This window comes from Hyperolius riggenbachi, chromosome 3, assembly GCF_040937935.1.
Source record: "Hyperolius riggenbachi isolate aHypRig1 chromosome 3, aHypRig1.pri, whole genome shotgun sequence".
Lineage (NCBI taxonomy): Eukaryota > Metazoa > Chordata > Amphibia > Anura > Hyperoliidae > Hyperolius > Hyperolius riggenbachi.
In genome coordinates this window covers 232,550,335-232,569,802 of record NC_090648.1, presented here as the reverse complement: position 1 = coordinate 232,569,802, position 19,468 = coordinate 232,550,335, and the positions used below count along the sequence as shown (strand labels likewise).

The 19,468-nt window shown below is 46.3% G+C and overlaps 1 protein-coding gene across 1 annotated transcript in view; it reads right to left on the bottom strand.

Annotated features, from left to right (window-relative positions):
• Positions 1-68: 68 nt before the first annotated feature.
• The window catches only part of LOC137562282 (uncharacterized), a 51,684-nt gene continuing 32,284 nt past the window's right edge, over positions 69-19,468 (bottom strand). The window contains exons 19-25 of the mRNA XM_068273617.1: positions 18,668-19,297; positions 17,995-18,108; positions 3,501-3,599; positions 3,132-3,326; positions 2,514-2,618; positions 1,270-1,361; positions 69-339 (exon numbers count right to left, since the gene is read on the bottom strand). Coding sequence (XP_068129718.1) covers positions 243-339; positions 1,270-1,361; positions 2,514-2,618; positions 3,132-3,326; positions 3,501-3,599; positions 17,995-18,108; positions 18,668-19,297 — 1,332 coding nt within the window. The 3' untranslated portion in view covers positions 69-242. The remainder of the gene's footprint in view (positions 340-1,269; positions 1,362-2,513; positions 2,619-3,131; positions 3,327-3,500; positions 3,600-17,994; positions 18,109-18,667; positions 19,298-19,468) is intronic.

The window sequence follows — 19,468 nt, the reverse complement described above, 5'->3', positions numbered from 1 at the left end:
TTACTGCAGAAACTTCTAAAACAGGCCCTCTCATGTCTTAATTAGTCATTCAGTAGTTCACTAAACACTTTTACATCATGTTTCTTTTATTTTTGTTTTGCATATTTTATATACGTTAATAACAGCATATGTTGCTAAAGTCGCATTTCCATAACATTTTTCCAGAGCAAAGTGAAAGGACCACAAGAGACAGAGGGTGACAACATAGGGCAAAATGATCCACGGAACCTACATATTATTCATCACACACCTTCTGCTCCTCTTAGCTCTGATCCGCTATCTTCCCTCTTATCCTTTGCCAGCACAGGATCTAGAAGTTCTCTGAAGCTGCTCATGTTCCTGTGGATAAAGAAAGTTCTGGTGATATTACAGTATGTATGAAGAAAGTCCAGTGTTGGCCTGACAATGGTGTAATGATACTCTGCACCATCAAATATAACCCTGAATGATGAACAATGGCATTGGTAATCAATCCTTTCTGCCATGATATGGCTCTATCCAATAATATCCATTTACAATACAACGGCAACATGCGTTATCCTGTATTGTAATTGGTTAAATCAGGCACAGTTTTTACATCAGTAAAAAACAAATGCCTTATTTTAAATTAATTTTGCATGAAAGAACATTTTGTACTTCTTTGAAAATATGAAGGAATTTTACCTAATGAAGCATTTCATAGATACTGATGTCCTCCTCAACAGCCTCTGGGGGGCCTCCTTCCCCAAGTTAATCTGAAGTGCTCTGCACATGTGCAGTAGAGATTTTCCCGTACTCAGCATGCACAGAGCGCTCCCATCCAGCGCGATCAGGAGGCCCGCGGATCGAGGCAGCGCATCCAGATGAAAGGGCGGGGGCTGCTGGTGACAGGAACATCACAGAGTGATGGTGCGGGCACACGATGACTGCAGGAGACTGGTAGAAGCCCCAGGTAAGTTAAACTGTTTTTTTTTTTTTTGCTTTAGGTTCTTCTTTTAAGGGGCCAGATCATGTTAGTCCACAAGTAGTTAATAAACTCTGTGCCTGGAGGGGGCTCTAAATGAAATAACAACCAATGAGTAATCTTCTTAAAGCGCTGCTATATAGAGCAGTAAATATACACGTCTATTTCTTTTTACTATCCCTGCACATGATTGGACACTTCAAGTGGACATTGTGTAATTGTTTCTTGTATAATATATATATATATAATATATATATATATATATATATATATATATATATATATATATATATATATATTTCCTAAGGAACAATGAGCACATTTACCGGTCCCTCCTGGTCTGCATGATGTATGTGCGTTCCCGCTTCATCTTCTCCAGTCTCTCCCGCACCACTGACTTCTGACGCTCTGTATCTCCCTGTTTTTTGATAAAATAACATGGTTTGTAATAGCTTGAAACTCCTCACTGAGCTTTATTTGTAGCTAGCCTGACCACAATATGCCACCTCATTATTTTTGATAAAAAACAATCATACAGTATAATATCGGTGTTTTTGTTACCAATCATGACTGGCAGTAAATCATTGTTCTTTAAATGAACCGCTTTTATAGATTTAATTTTTTCATGCTTTTGGTTTCACTCCTAACTAGTATTATCTTTATTATGGTCTTTATGTAGTAAACTATAGCGTGCCTATTTTTTGAGAGTGCATCTAATGACCTACTCAGAGAGTCCTGCCCGCAGTCCAAGAGGAGACAGACCTAATATCTTCCCCTTGCCTATTCAACTTACAGGTGAAAAGTTACATCTAAGCAATCAGTCTTCATCTGTTTAAAAGAATTGCATGGTAAATCAGGCACTTGGTATTGCTGTCGCATTTGAACATAATGTGCTAGCATTGGTAATTTGGGTGCTGCTGTTGCTTTCGCATTGTAATGCTAACTCTTCCCACCCTATCCTCCAACACTAATCCCCCCTATCTAACCTAATCCTAACCTCCCCCCTACTTACACCTAACTCTAACCTTCTATCTACTTACACCTAACCCAAACCCCTCACGTACATCTAATTCTATACCTGAGTGCCACACGGGTACAACTCCATTGCAGCTGATAACGGTAGTCGGATATACCGTACATAAGGCCAATGCAGTTACTCTGTTATATGTGTGCCACAACCATTTAAATTTTAGCCATATATTTCAGTGCTGATTATCACCCCCACTGCAGCCGACCCAGAGTTCAGCTATGTAATAGCTGAACCCTGGTGCCAATTGATATCTGATTTCTGGAGTTTGGCTATATGATAGCCAAACTCCAGTTCCACCGACACCCAAATTCACCATTGAGTACACTATTGCTATGTACATTGCGATCTATGGCTGCATCCAATTTTCTGAATGCAACCAGCACCCAAAGTATGCGTCTCAATGATTCCCATCTACTTCAAGGCTACATCCCCTTTACTTTTCTCTTCCTGTGTTTCTATTAGATCCTAATCTTCCAGTAAAAATGATCTTACTTAACTCAATAAAAGCCTGATGGTGAGCTGAATTTAGCACTTACTCACCTCTGGCCTAGGTTCTGGAGTCATTTGAGGCAATCTCCTCTGAGTAATGTCCATCAGATTGACCTCAGATTTTCTGTTCCGGGCTATAGAAAGTCTCTCTTGAAACTGTGCAAATTAAAGAAAGGACTGTTAAAAGCGATGATGGGTAAACATAAGCAGGTGAAAACAGGAAAATGAGTTAAACTGAAACTAAGCTTTTATTTAATGATAATAAAACATATATTAATGGTACACAACCCATTTTTTAAATTTAAAGTAGTTAAAATGTCATTAGATATCAGTCTGTAGTCAGCTAGGATTTTCCAGATATAGCAGATCATTCCTCATTAACCATATTAATACTCAGATTACCAAGGTTTCGTCCCCTAGTTTCTATAACTGGAAAAAAAATTACAGTTAGTGTTTTTACAGTCAGTATTTAATTGATGACATACACCATAAAGCTAGATCCACTTCAATACATCAGTAGATAAATCAGCTAGACATGCTCCAAAACTTCTTTACTTTATATTTATGATATTTTTATGATGTAGCCATAGATTAAAAACCGTGGTCTGCATTGGGATTTCTCAAATGTCGATTTGAAATTGTTGTTTTGCTGCCTTTTTAAATACTTACCCTAAGCATCTGTCTTCTCCTGTCACTGGTACACTTTAATTCTGCTTCTCTGTGTAAGTCCTGGAGCCGCCGCAGAGCTTCCTGCTGCTCCCTCAAAGACAGTCGGAAGAAAACCCTCTCTCGCTGCAGCGCTGCTTGTCCGAGGGGCACGGAAGAGGCACGTAACTCATAATTATCCACTGTACATAACTGTGACTGGGAAATGAACATACAAATCATGAGCAAATATAGACAACTGTGAAAATAACTATCATTTGTTTCTGGTGAGGACAAAGACATACATAAAACATATTTCATCAATGCATTGCCCATTTCAGAGCATGAAGAATTAGTGTTCTTTCATTCAACACATTCATTACGGCACTATACCTTCATCTCAGGTTTTGCTTGTTCAGTATCTTGCAGCCCAGTAGATCTGAGCATGATATAAGGCTGCTGACATCTATGTAGTGGGTAAGGCAATTGTGCCTGGAAAAGGGATTGCAAAGTTTCAGCATTTTGCACAAAATGTCTTCACTTTCTGTTTTAGTCAGTTTAACTTACGTTTACTGAAATAACTAACTAAACAGGTGCCTCTAAACTATGCAAATAATAGTGAAATGAAGAACAGGAGTTTTTTTTATAATATCATAGACCTGCTGTATTGGTAGATATCTGTAACGATTGTGGAATCGTCTCCGTGGTCAGCGCACCAGACGTGCGCTGACGCGGCGGATTTCCTCCACAAGCGTATTATTGCGGACACCCAGGCTAGGTGCTATGCACCCGCAGAGGGCAATTCCCACCGGCAGATGGCGCTGTGGAGTGCAGGTGAACACAGCCGCTGCACAGCCACAGATGCCAAATGGGAATTGTACAGATCCGGGACAAGGTACAATCAGGCAGGGCTGGATAGCCCACAGGAAACAGAGCGAAGGGACAGAACCAATGTGTGCCCACCAAATTAGTCGCCACCCAGCGACGGCGAACACACAATGGCAGAAACGAAGTAGGAAACGCAATCGCAAGAATGGCGATTGCCAATAGCGACACAAGACTGAGCAGGACAGAGCACAAGGGTAGCAAAGGCACAGCAAATAATACAATAAGGAGATATGGAAAATAACAAACGCTAGCTAACCGCGAACACCGCACTCATTTGCAACAGTGCACGTGGTTATGCGTGGTCTCCACGTGATAAGCACAATAGAGACAAGCACGCCTAACTAACCATTAACAGACAAACATGAAACAGAGGACGCAAGCGCTTGCTTAACGGTTACCTCACCGAGCCTCCAGCAAGCGTAGCAGACAAGACAGACACACGAAAACAGGGACAAGCGAGAGATAGGATCCACAGCACTAGCGAAAAGTGGCTAGCGCGATCCAGGTACAGAGTAGCAGAACAGAAGGATCCCCAGCGCTAGCGAAAAGTGGCTAGCGCGATCCCAGAAGACAGAACAGAAGGATCCCCAGCGCTAGCGAAAAGTAGCTAGCGCGATCCCAGGAGACAGAACAGAAGGATCCCCAGCGCTAGCGAAAAGTAGCTAGCGCGATCCCAGGAGACAGAACAGAAGGATCCCCAGCGCTAGCGAAAAGTGGCTAGCGCGATCCCAGGAGACAGAACAGAAGGATCCACAGCACTAGCGCAAAGAGACTAGTGCGATCCAGAGAAGATAATAACAGAACAGAAGGGCCTACCAGTAGCAACCGCTGCTCTGGTTAGCACCCCACAGACAGACAGAACAGGCAATACAAATAATACAATCCTAACTAGACTAGGGAATCTGCCTAGCGCAGTCCCACGAATAACTCTAAACTAATCTTCAACGAGAAGTAGCATGGCTGACACTCACTAGGAGTGTATACTACAAACCCTGAAGGAATGACCAGCAAAGGACTGTGGGTAATCCCAACCTTTATACTGCCAGTCATCACAGGAGGCAGGTAGGGGATTTGCATAACGAATGTATGCAAATTCCTCAGCAGCAAGCTGCAGAACTGACAGAAGGTCTCTCTTAAAGAGACCTGCAGAATGCAGACGTGAACAGTGGTCAAAACGCTGCCTGTCTGCACAGGCAGCTGAGCAGATTCTCACAGTACCCCCCCTTCTAAGGTCGAATTCCAGACGACCCTCAAAACTGATATCTCCAAACCACTCAAACAGAAGACTCATGAAGGTCGGGGCAGCCCGACAAGGTCCAATTCCAGAGTCAGTCCACCCGAAACCGACCTCATCGGAAACAGAAGCCACCGAAACATGCCCATCAGTACAGCCAGTCTCAGTATAACACCCATCAGGACTGTGAACGCCAGAGAAGAAGCCATCGACACCCTCCAGACAATACCCACCACCTTCCAAGGAGCGTCCGAAAATACCAAACCTGCCACAATACCTGTTCGAAGTGTCCCTTACAACACAAAAGCCACCGTTGATCTTATTCAAGGTACCAAGCAAAATTTCTCCCGGAATCTCCCAGAACCTTTTGAAGCTCCACAGAGATCCCAAGAGGGCAGAACAATCACCAGGCTCACATGGAGAATTACCAAGAACCCCCATGGAACCAATGACAATTCCGGATTCAGAATTACGAGGACACCCATCAAGATCAAGACTTTCAGGGACCACTTCTGGGCATGCAAGCAGGCAGGCCATATCAGAGCATGTCTCCACCGAGGAAGCATCTGAGTACGCTGGTAACCGAGGCACACTTGGGCTTTCTGGGTCACAGAGCACACTGGGGTACACCAGCACAGGAGAAACCTCAGGACATGTCGGGGAACTGCCAACCTCAGAGTCCGGCACGACAAGACCAAAACCAGTACCGGGCAGAGAATCATCATGAGTGGAGGTCACAGGCACTGGACTTTCAACAGAAGACTCGGATACAAATTCAGAAATTTCTGTGACAATAATATCATCATTGACTACATATGAGTGAAGCTCCATCAGAGCTGAAAAGGTAGCCAGCAAGGCAGCAATGCCTACGGAAGAGGGTAACACCTCAGAAGGACTTGGGGGGCAGGAGACATCTCCTACAAGTTCTGCACCCTTTGGGAGGAACTCGGAGACCTCCAGAACATCAAACAAGACCTCAGGAACATCATTTTTCAAGTTTTCTAGGAAGGATTCTGAACTATCCATGTTACAGGGCAAAACTGGAATTTTATCTTGTGGATAGGGCAGATGTCCCAAGGAAGGTTCCACCATAAACTGAGATTGAATTTCATAATCATGAGGGGAATGTACAGGCATATTCACTGGACCACACACTGACTCCCTAACTTTAATCTAACTGCCCCCAGAATTCTGCGTAGCAGTCAAACTAGCTTGCAATTCCAAAACTGCAGAAAAACAGGTGAAAATAGCAGCAATACCTAGACGAGCCTCTAGGGACACTGCAGGAGATATTGTACAAGGCAATATTGACTCATCCAGAGTACAGGGTGGAGAGTTGATTTCCTAAAGGTGGCCACTAATGCAGACGCGTATCTGGAGGGATGCAGACATGACACGTGCCCCAGGCGACCTCCCTCTTCAATCATCAGGGGGGCGCAGAGCTGCTGACAGCATTCCTGAGTCTAAGGGAATAACAATCATCCAGCAGCCTGCCCTTCTCAGTCTTTGTCATATATCTACATTAGAAGCTATTGAGAGGTGAGCACCAAAGTTTTCCCTCACTCCCTAATAGAGACATTGGCGTCAATTCACCAGAGGTTACCAACCTATTTATCTCTTGGGAGGTAATTTACCTCCTGTGATATCTCCAAATAGCAATTCTCCAGAAGTATAGGGGAAAATATCGACAGAGAGAGATGCAAGAGATAAATGTGAGATAAATAAGTGATAGTTAGTAGTTAGTTTTTCTCCAAATCACAATTCACCAGGGAAGAAAGGGGGTGTGGCCATTCGTTATTTTTTCATCTCTTTATCCCCTGAATGAACCTGGAGATATCGTGGTTTTCACACAGCAGCTGCTGCTGTGGAAGATGGAGCCTTTTGAGCTTACTCTGTTAGGCCTGGTGCACACCAAAAACCGCTAGCAGATCCGCAAAATGCTAGCAGATTTTGAAACGCTTTTTCTTCTTTTTCTGTAGCGTTTCAGCTAGCATTTTGCGGTTTTGTGAAGCGTTTTTGGTGTAGTAGATTTCATGTATTGTTACAGTAAAGCTGTTACTGAACAGCTACTGTAACAAAAACCGCCTGGCAAACCGCTCTGAAGTGCCGTTTTTCAGAGCGGTTTGCGTTTTTCCTATACTTAACATTGAGGCAGAAACGCCTCCGCAATCCAAAATCTGCAGCAGCCGGGGAGTATGCGTTTCAGCAAAACGCCTCCCGCTCTGGTGTGCGCCAGCCCATTGAAATACATTACCCAAGCGTATCCGCAGCCGCAAGCGGATCACAAAACGCAGCCGAACCGCTCTGATGTGCACCAGGCCTTAGAACTTGCTTCTATTATGAGGAGACAAAGGCGCAGGAGGAGGGTCTGTATTTGTCTGTAGGAGGGCCCCTCGTATTTTTCGTGAGAGAACAGTTCTTGATAATTTTACTGAGACAGAGGTGGTGAATAAGTTCAGACTTACTCGTGATATGATTTATGATATGATCTGGCAGTAAAAGGCAGGAATACTCTGGTCACGTAGTGGTAAAACTCCGCCTCCTACCCACAATGCTTCACTTTCAAGCTTAAAGAGAGGAAAAGTATCCCATGTAAATCATTAATACCGATTACCTAACTCTCTGCTTTCTCACACTTTCCTCATGCATATCTCTCCATTATCCCCTGCTATCCAACACTTTTCTCTCTGTCCTCTCACACTGGTGAATTGACTCCAGAGTGTTAAAATACCTCATGAGATAAACTACCTACCTTTTTTCTCCTAGTAAATCCTCTCTGGTGAATTGACGCCCATGTGTCAGTCCCCGGAGATAGCAGCAGAAGCTCCTGTTCTGGAGTTTACAAGATCTCATCCATTCAGCTCTGTCATTCACACATTCCTCAGCCTTATCTCAGTGTGCTGTTTACTTACTTTTATTTATGACACTCTCTGCGATTTAACCATTACGCTGCTGGCATCTCTGTGGCCAGAACATCTCTCTTGTACAGTGTATCTCAGTTGTTAAAATGCATTATATTTCTAGCTCAGTACCTATCTACTGATATTGAATAGGTTGTCATGCTTTTATTATGTTATAATTGTCACTGCAAATGTTTCATTGCTTTCATTCATATGAGAGTGGTGGCTGCCATATTTATTTCCTTTTAAACAATACTGGTTGCATGGAAATCCTGCTGATTCTGGTCACTAGGGTCTAAATCACACACCTGAAACATGCATGCAGCTAATCTTGTCAGATGTGTCATAGGCATTTGATCTGCATGCTTGTTCAGGGTCTATGGCAGGGATCACACTTGTTTTTCAGTTTTCAACTCTGCTTTTTCTGCGCACATTTTCTGCACACCAAGTGTGTTTCTATGCAGAAAAACGTGTGCTTTTTTTCACAACAGCTAATGTAATTGATACAGAAAACTGACAAAATGTGCACAATTATCATGCAGAATGTCAGGTTTTTTTCTGTGCAAGAAAAACACATTAAGTGTGAACTAGCCCCTTGATTAACATGAGTTTTCAGTTTTTCTGTGCAGAAAACGCGCATGAAAACAGTCAAGTATGTTCCCTGCCTTAAAGAGTAACTGTTAGCTCCCAAAGTGAAATTTAAATCTCTACAGCAATGTTTTATTTAGTATTAAAGTGATCCAAAAAGCCAATGCAGAACTTAAAAATCAATATAATTTTGTTACTATGTAGCCTTTTGCCCAAGCTAATGACGCAAAGCCGCATATCTGATACTGATGAGCATGCAGAGCATGCCAATGTCTGCCCGACCCCCCTCTCCCCCCCAAGACCAGGTGCCGATCTATTCGCACCACAAACAGCTGACCGCTCTGACAGGGAGAGAGAGCAGCAGCACTTCCAGCGCAGCCACGCAGAGCAGCCGCCGCCGAGTCACATGTGAGACATGTGAGAGAGATGCACGGTGGCGGCTGCTCTGCCGTGGCTGCGCTGGAAGTGCTGCCGCTCTCTCTCCCTGTCAGAGCGGTCAGCTGTTTGTGGTGCGAATAGATCGGCACCTGGTCCTGGGGGGGAGAGGGGGGAGAGGGGGGTCGGGCAGACATAGGCATGCTCTGCATGCTCATCAGTATCAGATATGCGGCTTTGCGTCATTAGCTTGGGCAAAAGGCTACATAGTAACAAAATTATATTGATTTTTAAGTTCTGCATTGGCTTTTTGGATCACTTTAATACTAAATAAAACATTGCTGTAGAGATTTAAATTTCACTTTGGGGGCTAACAGTTACTCTTTAAAGTTTTAGAGGCAGAGGATCAGAAGGATAACCTCATTTATTTCATAGTGATTGTTACATTCTGGTAATTGTGTGTGCGTGAGTTCTGTATGCATGAAGGGGTTACCCTGTCCAAAAAGGTTAGACAGGATGCTGTGTTGATTGTAGGGGTGTGTGTGTGTGCGAGGGGGGGGCTGGGGGGCGCAATTTTAGTATTTGCCATGGGCGCTGTCTTGCCTAGATACGCCACTGCACTAATGGTCCAATTTCCCGAACGAACAAACAACCAATCTGATAACTGTGATTGGTCGGAAACAATCGATCGGGTCCACTAATGGGAAGGGAACACATACCCATTCTGATCAATGGTATCAATCAAAAAAAAAAATAGATCGATTCCATTGATCACATTGGGTACATCTTTCCTTCCAATTAGTGGACCCAATCAATCATTTCTGACCAATTGCATCTATCAGATTGTCTGGTCGATTTTTCAGGAAATTAGACCATTGGTGGCCACCTTAAGAGACTATACAGAGGGTTTCCATTTCAAGGCAATATGTTAAAAAGACAGGTTGCACCCATGTACTGTATGTGACAAGTTAAATGAAGTCATTTTTGTGACTTTGCTAATCTGTTTTTGATTCTACTTCACTGAACAAGTTGCTAAAGTATTCAATTGCCTCAATTCACTAAGCAGTTTAGACTAGTCTACTGATGGTTTGGTGTAAACCAACAATCAGTCACATCAAAAGGGAATTCACTAATAATAACCAAATGTTTTAGACCTGTTTTTAGACCTGGTCTAAAACATTCGGTAATTGGGTCTAATTACCGTACGAGGTCTAAAGATATGAGTAGCTATGACTGACATCCTTCTCCTCTGACGAGCTCTCCTCTGGATACAATTAAACTCCTGCATAATTAATTCAAAAAGCTCCATCCTCACATCTAAAATACCTCACAGAAGTACTTTACCGACAGAAATCAGCTGGTCTAATCTCTTTCAGAAAAAGTGGGCGTGGTTACTCCTTGTTTGCCTTTGTGAATTGTGTAATTGCTGAATGTTTTAGACCAGGTATAAAAACAGGTCTAAAACATCCGGTAATTATTAATAATTTGTAGTGAATTCCCTTTTGGCTGCACCAGTCCTTCCCAACAGCTTTGGTATCAGAAAGGGTAAACCAATGTTGTTAAATGTTAACAACTATTTTCAGGTATTTACAAACTTTATTTTTGAAATGAAAGTGAAAATATGTAGTTTTTCTCCCCTACCTGAGTCTAGAGTTGGGCCGAACGGTTCGCCGGCGAACGTGGTTCGCCGGCGAACGTGGTTCGCGCGAACGTAGGTGGTTTGCGTGCGGGTACCGCACGCGAACCTTTTGCGGAAGAAGTTCGGTTCGCCCCATAATGCACTGAGGGTCAACTTTGACCCTCTACATCACAGTCAGCAGGCCCAGTGTAGCCAATTAGGCTACACTAGCCCCTGGAGCCCCACCCCCCCTTATATAAGGCAGGCAGCGGCGGCCATTACGGCCACTCGTGTGCCTGCATTAGTGAGAGTAGGGCGAGCTGCTGCAGTCTCTCATATAGGGAAAGATTAGTTAGGCTTAACTTCTTCCTGGCTGCATACCTGTTCTGTTCAGTGAGCCCTCAGCCCACTGCATACCTGTACTGTGATCCTGCCACTGCATACCTGTTCAGTGATCCTGCCACTGCATACCTGTTCAGTGATCCTGCCACTGCATACCTGTTCTGTTCAGTGAGCCCTCAGCCCACTGCATACCTGTACTGTGATCCTGCCACTCCATACCTGTTCAGTGATCCTGCCACTGCATACCTGTTCTGTTCAGTGAGCCCTCAGCCCACTGCATACCTGTACTGTGATCCTGCCACTCCATACCTGTTCAGTGATCCTGCCACTGCATACCTGTTCAGTGATCCTGCCACTGCATACCTGTTCTGTTCAGTGAGCCCTCAGCCCACTGCATACCTGTACTGTGATCCTGCCACTCCATACCTGTTCAGTGATCCTGCCACTGCATACCTGTTCTGTTCAGTGAGCCCTCAGCCCACTGCATACCTGTACTGTGATCCTGCCACTCCATACCTGTTCAGTGATCCTGCCACTGCATACCTGTTCAGTGATCCTGCCACTGCATACCTGTTCTGTGAACCCGCCACTGTATACCTGTTCTGTTCAGTGGACCCGCCACTGTATACCTGTTCTGTGAACCCGCCACTGTATACCTGTTCTGTTCAGTGGACCCGCCACTGTATACCTGTTCTGTTCAGTGGACCCGCCACTGTATACCTGTTCTGTTCAGTGGACCCGCCACTGTATACCTGTTCAGTGAACCCGCCACTGCATACCTGTTGTGTTCAGTGAACCTGCCACTGCATACCTGTTGTGTTCAGTGAACCTGCCACTGCATACCTGTTCTGTGAACCCGCCACTGTATACCTGTTCTGTTCAGTGGACCCGCCACTGTATACCTGTTCAGTGAACCCGCCACTGTATACCTGTTCTGTTCAGTGGACCCGCCACTGTATACCTGTTTAGTGAACACGCCACTGCATACCTATTGTGTTCAGTGATCCTGCCACTGCATACCTGTTCTGTGAACCCGCCACTGTATACCTGTTCTGTTCAGTGGACCCGCCACTGTATACCTGTTCTGTGAACCCGCCACTGTATACCTGTTCTGTTCAGTGGACCCGCCACTGTATACCTGTTCAGTGAACCCGCCACTGTATACCTGTTCTGTTCAGTGGACCCGCCACTGTATACCTGTTTAGTGAACACGCCACTGCATACCTATTGTGTTCAGTGATCCTGCCACTGCATACCTGTTCTGTGAACCCGCCACTGTATACCTGTTCTGTTCAGTGGACCCGCCACTGTATACCTGTTCTGTGAACCCGCCACTGTATACCTGTTCTGTTCAGTGGACCCGCCACTGTATACCTGTTCTGTTCAGTGGACCCGCCACTGTATACCTGTTCTGTTCAGTGGACCCGCCACTGTATACCTGTTCTGTTCAGTGGACCCGCCACTGTATACCTGTTCTGTGAACCCGCCACTGTATACCTGTTCTGTTCAGTGGACCCGCCACTGTATACCTGTTTAGTGAACACGCCACTGCATACCTATTGTGTTCAGTGATCCTGCCACTGCATACCTGTTCTGTGAACCCGCCACTGTATACCTGTTCTGTTCAGTGAACCCACCGCATCAGTGCGCATACCTGTGCAGTTAAGTGAACCCACCTACCTACGTGAGTGCACGCAGTGTGATATACCACTCCGTGCATACCCAATATGGACAAAACAGGTAGAGGAAGAGGAAGAGGTAATGGCAGAGGCAGAGGAAGGCCACCCGGCAGGTCTGCGCGAGGTCGTGTAAATGTAATTTCGTGTGGACCTGGCCCACAGTACAGTGCTCGGAAGAAGGCACGTCCCATCACCTCCCAAGATTGTCAGGACGTGGTTGAGTATTTAGCGACACAGAACACCTCATCTTGCTCAGCCACCAGCGCTACTACTAGCACCACTTCCGCTGCATTTGACACTTCGCAAGAATTATTTAGTGTTGAAATCACTGATGCACAGCCATTGTTGTTACAGCCAGATGAATTTTCACCAGCTAATATGTCTGAGTTACGCGGCAACACTATGGATGTAACGTGTCAGGAGGATGAAGGACCTACTGATGGTGCAAGTTTGGATTTGTCTGAGGCAAGCGAAGCTGGGCAGGATGACTACGATGATGACGGTAATAGGGATCCTCTGTATGTTCCCAATAGAGGAGATGAAGAGGGGGACAGTTCAGAGGGGGAGTCAGAGAGTAGTAGGAGGAGAGAAGTTGCTGAAAGAAGCTGGGGCAGCTCTTCGTCAGAAACAGCTGGTGGCAGAGTCCGGCACCATGTATCGCCACCTATGTACAGCCAGCCAACTTGCCCTTCAGCATCAGCTGCTGAGGTCCCCATAGTGCCCACATCCCAGGGTGGCTCAGCGGTGTGGAAATTTTTTAATGTGTGTGCCTCAGATCGGACCAAAGCCATCTGTTCGCTCTGCCAACAAAAATTGAGCCGTGGAAAGGCCAACACTCACGTAGGGACAAGTGCCTTACGAAGGCACCTGGAGAAAAGGCACAAACAGCAATGGGATGGCCACCTGAGCAAAAGCAGCAGCAGCACACAAAAGAAAAGTCACCCTCCTTCTCCTCTTCCTCCTTCAGGTGCATCATCTGCTTCTGCCGCTTTCTCCCTTGCACCTTCACAGGCACCCTCCTCCACTCCGCCTCTGCCCTTGAGCGGTTCCTGCTCCTCTGCCCACAGCAGCAGTCAGGTGTCCGTGAAGGAAATGTTTGAGCGGAAGAAGCCACTTTTGGCCAGTCACCCCCTTGCCCGGCGTCTGACAGCTGGCGTGGCGGAACTGTTAGCTCGCCAGCTGTTACCATACCGGCTGGTGGACTCTGAGGCCTTCCGTAAATTTGTGGCCATCGGAACACCGCAGTGGAAGATGCCAGGCCGCACTTATTTTTCGAGAAAGGCCATACCCCAACTGCACCGTGAAGTTGAGAGGCAAGTGGTGTCATCTCTTGCGAAGAGCGTTGGGTCAAGGGTACACCTGACCACGGATGCCTGGTCTGCCAAGCACGGGCAGGGCCGCTACATTACCTACACAGCCCATTGGGTGAACCTGGTGGTGAACGATGGCAAGCAGAAAGCGGCGGACCAAATTGTGACACCTCCACGGCTTGCAGGCAGGCCTCCTGCCACCTTCTCTCCTCCTGCTACATGCTCTTCGCTGTCCTCCTCCTCCTCCTTGGCTGAGTGGCAGTTCTCCTCTCCAGCTACACAGCCCCAGCTCCGCAGGGCCTATGCTGCATGCCAGGTACGACGGTGTCACGCCATCTTAGACATGGCTTGTCTCAAAGCGGAGAGTCACACTGGAGCAGCTCTCCTGGCTGCTCTTAAGAAACAGGTGGATGAGTGGCTGACCCCGCACCACCTGGAGATAGGCAACGTGGTGTGCGACAACGGCAGCAATCTGCTTGCCGCTTTGCATATGGGGAAGCTGACACACATACCCTGCATGGCACATGTCATGAATCTAGTGGTTCAAAGATTTGTGGCAAAGTACCCTGGCTTAGCGGATGTCCTGAAGCAGGCCAGGAAGTTCTGTGGGCATTTGAGGCGCTCTTACACAGCCATGGCACGATTTGCAGAAATTCAGCGTAAAAACAACATGCCGGTGAGACGCCTCATTTGCGATAGCCCCACTCGCTGGAACTCGACCCTGCTCATGTTCTCCCGCCTGCTAGAACAGAAGAAAGCCGTCACCCAGTACCTCTACAACTGGAGTAGAACGAAACAGTCTGGGAAGATGGGGATGTTCTGGCCCGACAACTGGACACTGATGAAAAATGCATGCAGGCTCATGCGGCCGTTTGAGGAGGTGACCAACCTGGTGAGCCGCAGTGAGGGCACCATCAGCGACTTAATTCCCTACGCGTACTTCTTGGAGCGTGCTGTGCGTAGAGTGGCGGATGAAGCTGCGAATGAGCGTGACCAGGAACCGTTACGGCAGGAACAGGCATGGGACCAATTTTCATCAGACCCAGCTGTTTCCTCAACACCTGCGGCAGCACAGAGGGGGGAGGAGGAGGAAGAAGAGAGGTCGTGTGCAGAAGACGAGTCAGACTCAGAGGATGATGAGCAAGGTGTTTCTTTGGGGGAGGAGGAGGAGGAGGAGGGGACAGCGGCAGGAGAACAACCGCAGCAGGCGTCGCAGGGGGCTTGTGCTGCTCAACCTTCCCGTGGTATTGTTCGCGGCTGGGGGGAGGAGGTTGACTTACCTGACGTCACTGAGGAAGAGCAAGAGGAGATGGAGGGTACTGGATCCGACTTTGTGCAGATGTCGTCTTTTATGCTGTCCTGCCTGTTGAGGGACCCCCGTATAAAAAACCTCAAGGGGAATGAGCTGTACTGGGTGGCCACACTACTAGACCCTCGGTACAGGCACAAAGTGGCGGACCTGTTACCAACTCACCGGAAGGTGGAAAGGATGCAGCACATGCAGAACCAGCTGTCAACTATGCTTTACAATGCCTTTAAGGGTGATGTGACAGCACAACGCCAGCAAGGTACCACTGCCACTAATCCTCCTCCCGTGTCCACGCAGTCAAAGACAGGACGCTCCAGCGATCTCATGGTGATGTCGGACATGCGGACGTTCTTTAGTCCAACGCCTCGCCGTAGCCCTTCCGGATCCACCCTCCACCAACGCCTCGACCGGCAGGTAGCCGACTACCTGGCCTTAAGTGTGGATGTAGACACTGCTGTGAACAGCGATGAGGAACCCTTGAACTACTGGGTGCGCAGGCTTGACCTGTGGCCAGAGCTGTCCCAATTTGCCATCCAACTTCTCTCCTGCCCTGCCGCAAGCGTCCTCTCAGAAAGGACCTTCAGCGCAGCTGGAGGCATTGTCACAGAGAAGAGAAGTCGCCTAAGTCACAAAAGTGTTAAGTACCTCACCTTTATCAAAATGAATGAGGCATGGATCCCGGAGGGCTGCTGCCCGCCCCAAGACTAAGTCAGTCCCCGCACACACAGCATCTCTGCCTGCACGCCGTGTGACTGGCTGCCTGGCCTGCCCCAAAAAGACTAAGTCGCTCCCAGTCCCTCCACACAGCATGTCTGCCTGCAGGCCGCTTCACTACCTTCTCCGCCACCACCAACAGGGTCCGGGACTCCAGGCGGATTGCTGAATTTTTTAGGCCGCTGCTAGCAGCGGCCGCTGTAATAATTTTTATGGTGCGTGTACATGACTGCCTAATTTTTCTGGCTGCACTGAGGGCAGCTGCAACAACAAAAGAAAAGGCATGAACATGCGCCCATTCCCCTTCGTGATCATTACCTTGCCGTGGTGAAGGGGCTTGCGTATCACAATGAAGCAATGACCGGCGCCTAGATGAGTGTCTCGGGGGGCACACAAAAGATAATAAGGTCGTTGCTTCATTGTGGTCAGACCAAATTTGATCAGCTGGACAGTCACTGTTCTGTCATTCAGCTACATCAGCCAGGCCGACCATATGGGCTGTAAAGCCACCAAAACCTGCACTCTCGCCATGGTGCGCACCAGTCCAGCACGGCCGTCACTAGTACAAACAGCTGTTTGCGGTGCGTTACACGGTGAGTTTGGTGTGTCAGTGTGAAGCAGTACCTTAATTACACTACCTGATTGATGTATACACATGCAAGATGTTTTAAAGCACTTTAGGCCTGTCATTTAGCATTCAATGTGATTTCTGCCCTTAAAACGCTGCTTTGCGTCAAATCCAGATTTTTCCCGGGGACTTTTGGCGTGTATCCCACTCCGCCATGCCCCCCTCCAGGTGTTAGACCCCTTGAAACATCTTTTCCATCACTTTTGTGGCCAGCATAATTATTTTTTTTTTCAAAGTTCGCATCCCCATTGAAGTCTATTGCGGTTCGCGAACTTTATCGCGAACCGAACGTTCCGCGAAAGTTCGCGAACCCGGTTCGCGAACCTAAAATCGGAGGTTCGGCCCAACTCTACCTGAGTCATAGCAGACCACAACAGGGACTGCTAAAACGTTAGAAAACAAAAGTTGTGCAACTGTAGTCACCTGCATTCCCCTGCAAGTAATTTTTTTTTGTAAATCCACAGCAAAAGGATTTTTTTTTTTAATTATGTGTGAATGCTGCTGTACTCACATGAGCGCTGTTCCACTAACATTTTACCAGTCCCTGCTATAATCTGGTCTGGCATGGCCAGATGTGGACTGCAAGAGCTTACTAGCAGACAAATTGAATACATCCAGGTGGGTTCATTTGGGCACCGCCATAGCCTACAATGTAATTACAGGCTATGGCGGCACCAGGAGCATAATTTCAGTGCCAGGCGCCTGATAATTCTGCTGCAGTGGCTCTCACAGATCTGCAGCGGCTCACAGCTTTTTCATTTGGCCACCAGGTATCCCCTATTTCAGTGCACTCACCAGCTGCAGCTCTGCAGCGGCTATCTATCATTATCTCTTGACATCACCATTTTTACGGGGCGCCTTTATCATAATAATATCCGAACATTTGTATAGCGCTTTTCTCTTGTCGGACTCAAAGCGCTCAAGAGCTGCAGCCACTGGGACACGCTCAAGAGGCCACCCTGCAGTGTTAGGGAGCCTTGCCTTGAACTCCTTACTGAATAGGAACTGACCTAGTTAGGATTCGAATCCTGGTCTCCCATGTGAAAGGTGGTGCCCTTAACCAGTACTCTATTCAGCCACTGTATCATACATGATTTTTATTTCTATTTGGAGAGATAATCTAACACAAGTCCAACAGGCCTGCTCTATATTATTTACCCAGTATTTCTGTTCATACAGTGACTTTCAGTTATTTCTGAGTAATGTACTTATATGTTGACAACTAAGCATATAAGGCCTATTTAGGTTTTCCTTATACAATCTCTAGGAGGTTTACACCATGGTTTGTTGTATAGTACGTACTTCATTTCTCACTAGGACTCCATTTGCTGGTACATGTGGAATATCATCCAAGACACCATCACTCTGCATTGCTCCAGCCCCCTCAGTCTGGAACTTCATTCTTGCATCCTCAGCCTAGGATATAGCAAAATACAGGTCTCAGTTATAAGATTGTAGCATCAATGATGATAAAGATGTCACCCAAATTTCAAGTGACTATAAGGCTTATTTCTAAATATGCATATGAAAAGAACAATAGTCATGGGACTTGTATTAATGGTAATTAATCCACACCACCACCAGATTCACTGGACTCATTTCCATAGACGTAATCCTTGTTATGCTGGGAATACACGGCTCGATTCTGAGCCATTAAGTTGGCTCAATAGATAATTTCCGACATGTCCGATCTCCCGCCCGATCGTTTTGCCGCTCGATTCATCATTGAAGTGAATTGAAAAAAGATAAGAAAAACTAGCGGAAGATAAGAGAATCGAGCGGGCTAAACGATCGGGCGCAGAATCGAGCGTCAGAAGTAACCCGTGTATTCCCAGCATTAGAACGATTATTTCCACTCGCTCGGAATACCTTGGGAAATGAAGCACCTATGTATCTGTCAGCTGGAAGAATTAACATTTGCGGTTCAAACTATACAAATCATTGATTAGCTTTGTTAAACCAGATCTTGGATTACCTGCTCACTGGTTGGTACACAGGGATGGGTCTTCTGTTCTCTCTTCACGTCTGAGTTGTGTTCTGGCTGTCCTGTACTATTCTCTTCTTCCTCCCATCCATAGTTCTCTTCAGCTCTCTTTATATTTTCCCTTCTTTCATTCTCCAGCACATTGGTTTCTGGCAAGTAATTCGCCTGCATTGCCTGTTCATGGCTGTTATGTTGTGCAGTATATTTATCTGTATCTGGTTCTTCTCTATTCTTCAGCAAGCCATCAGTGGTGCTTGCTAGTTCCATTGAATCCAGCTTCACATTGTCCATCTCCACACTTCCACCATCATCCCTCTTTATCGTTGTTCCATATTCAGGGAACCCACCCAAATTCTCTCTGCTTTCCTCCTGTGGGTTCCGGATGTTTTCTTCTCTGTCTCCTATATCTTCTTGTTTCCTGATTGTTACTTCATTCTTTATATATTGCTTTAATGTATGTATATTGGACAGGTCTCTAATTTGTGTGCTTTCCTGTAGCTTTCTGTTTTGTACTTCTTCATATTTTACACCCTGAATACATTCATCTGGATCTCCAAATTCAGTCTCCTTTGGATCCACATTATTGGTAAACCTTTCATTCATATTATGTTCAGAACATACCTGAAATGATCAAAACACACAAAGGAACGTGCATCAGTAAGTGCGGAACGTGACCAAGACTGCAGACTAACGTACTGGGGTCTAAAGGCCCATACCAACCAGAAGATTTTGGCGACTAATCTATAATAACGAATTACCATTTGCGCAATATAAACGATGTTCAGCAAACGC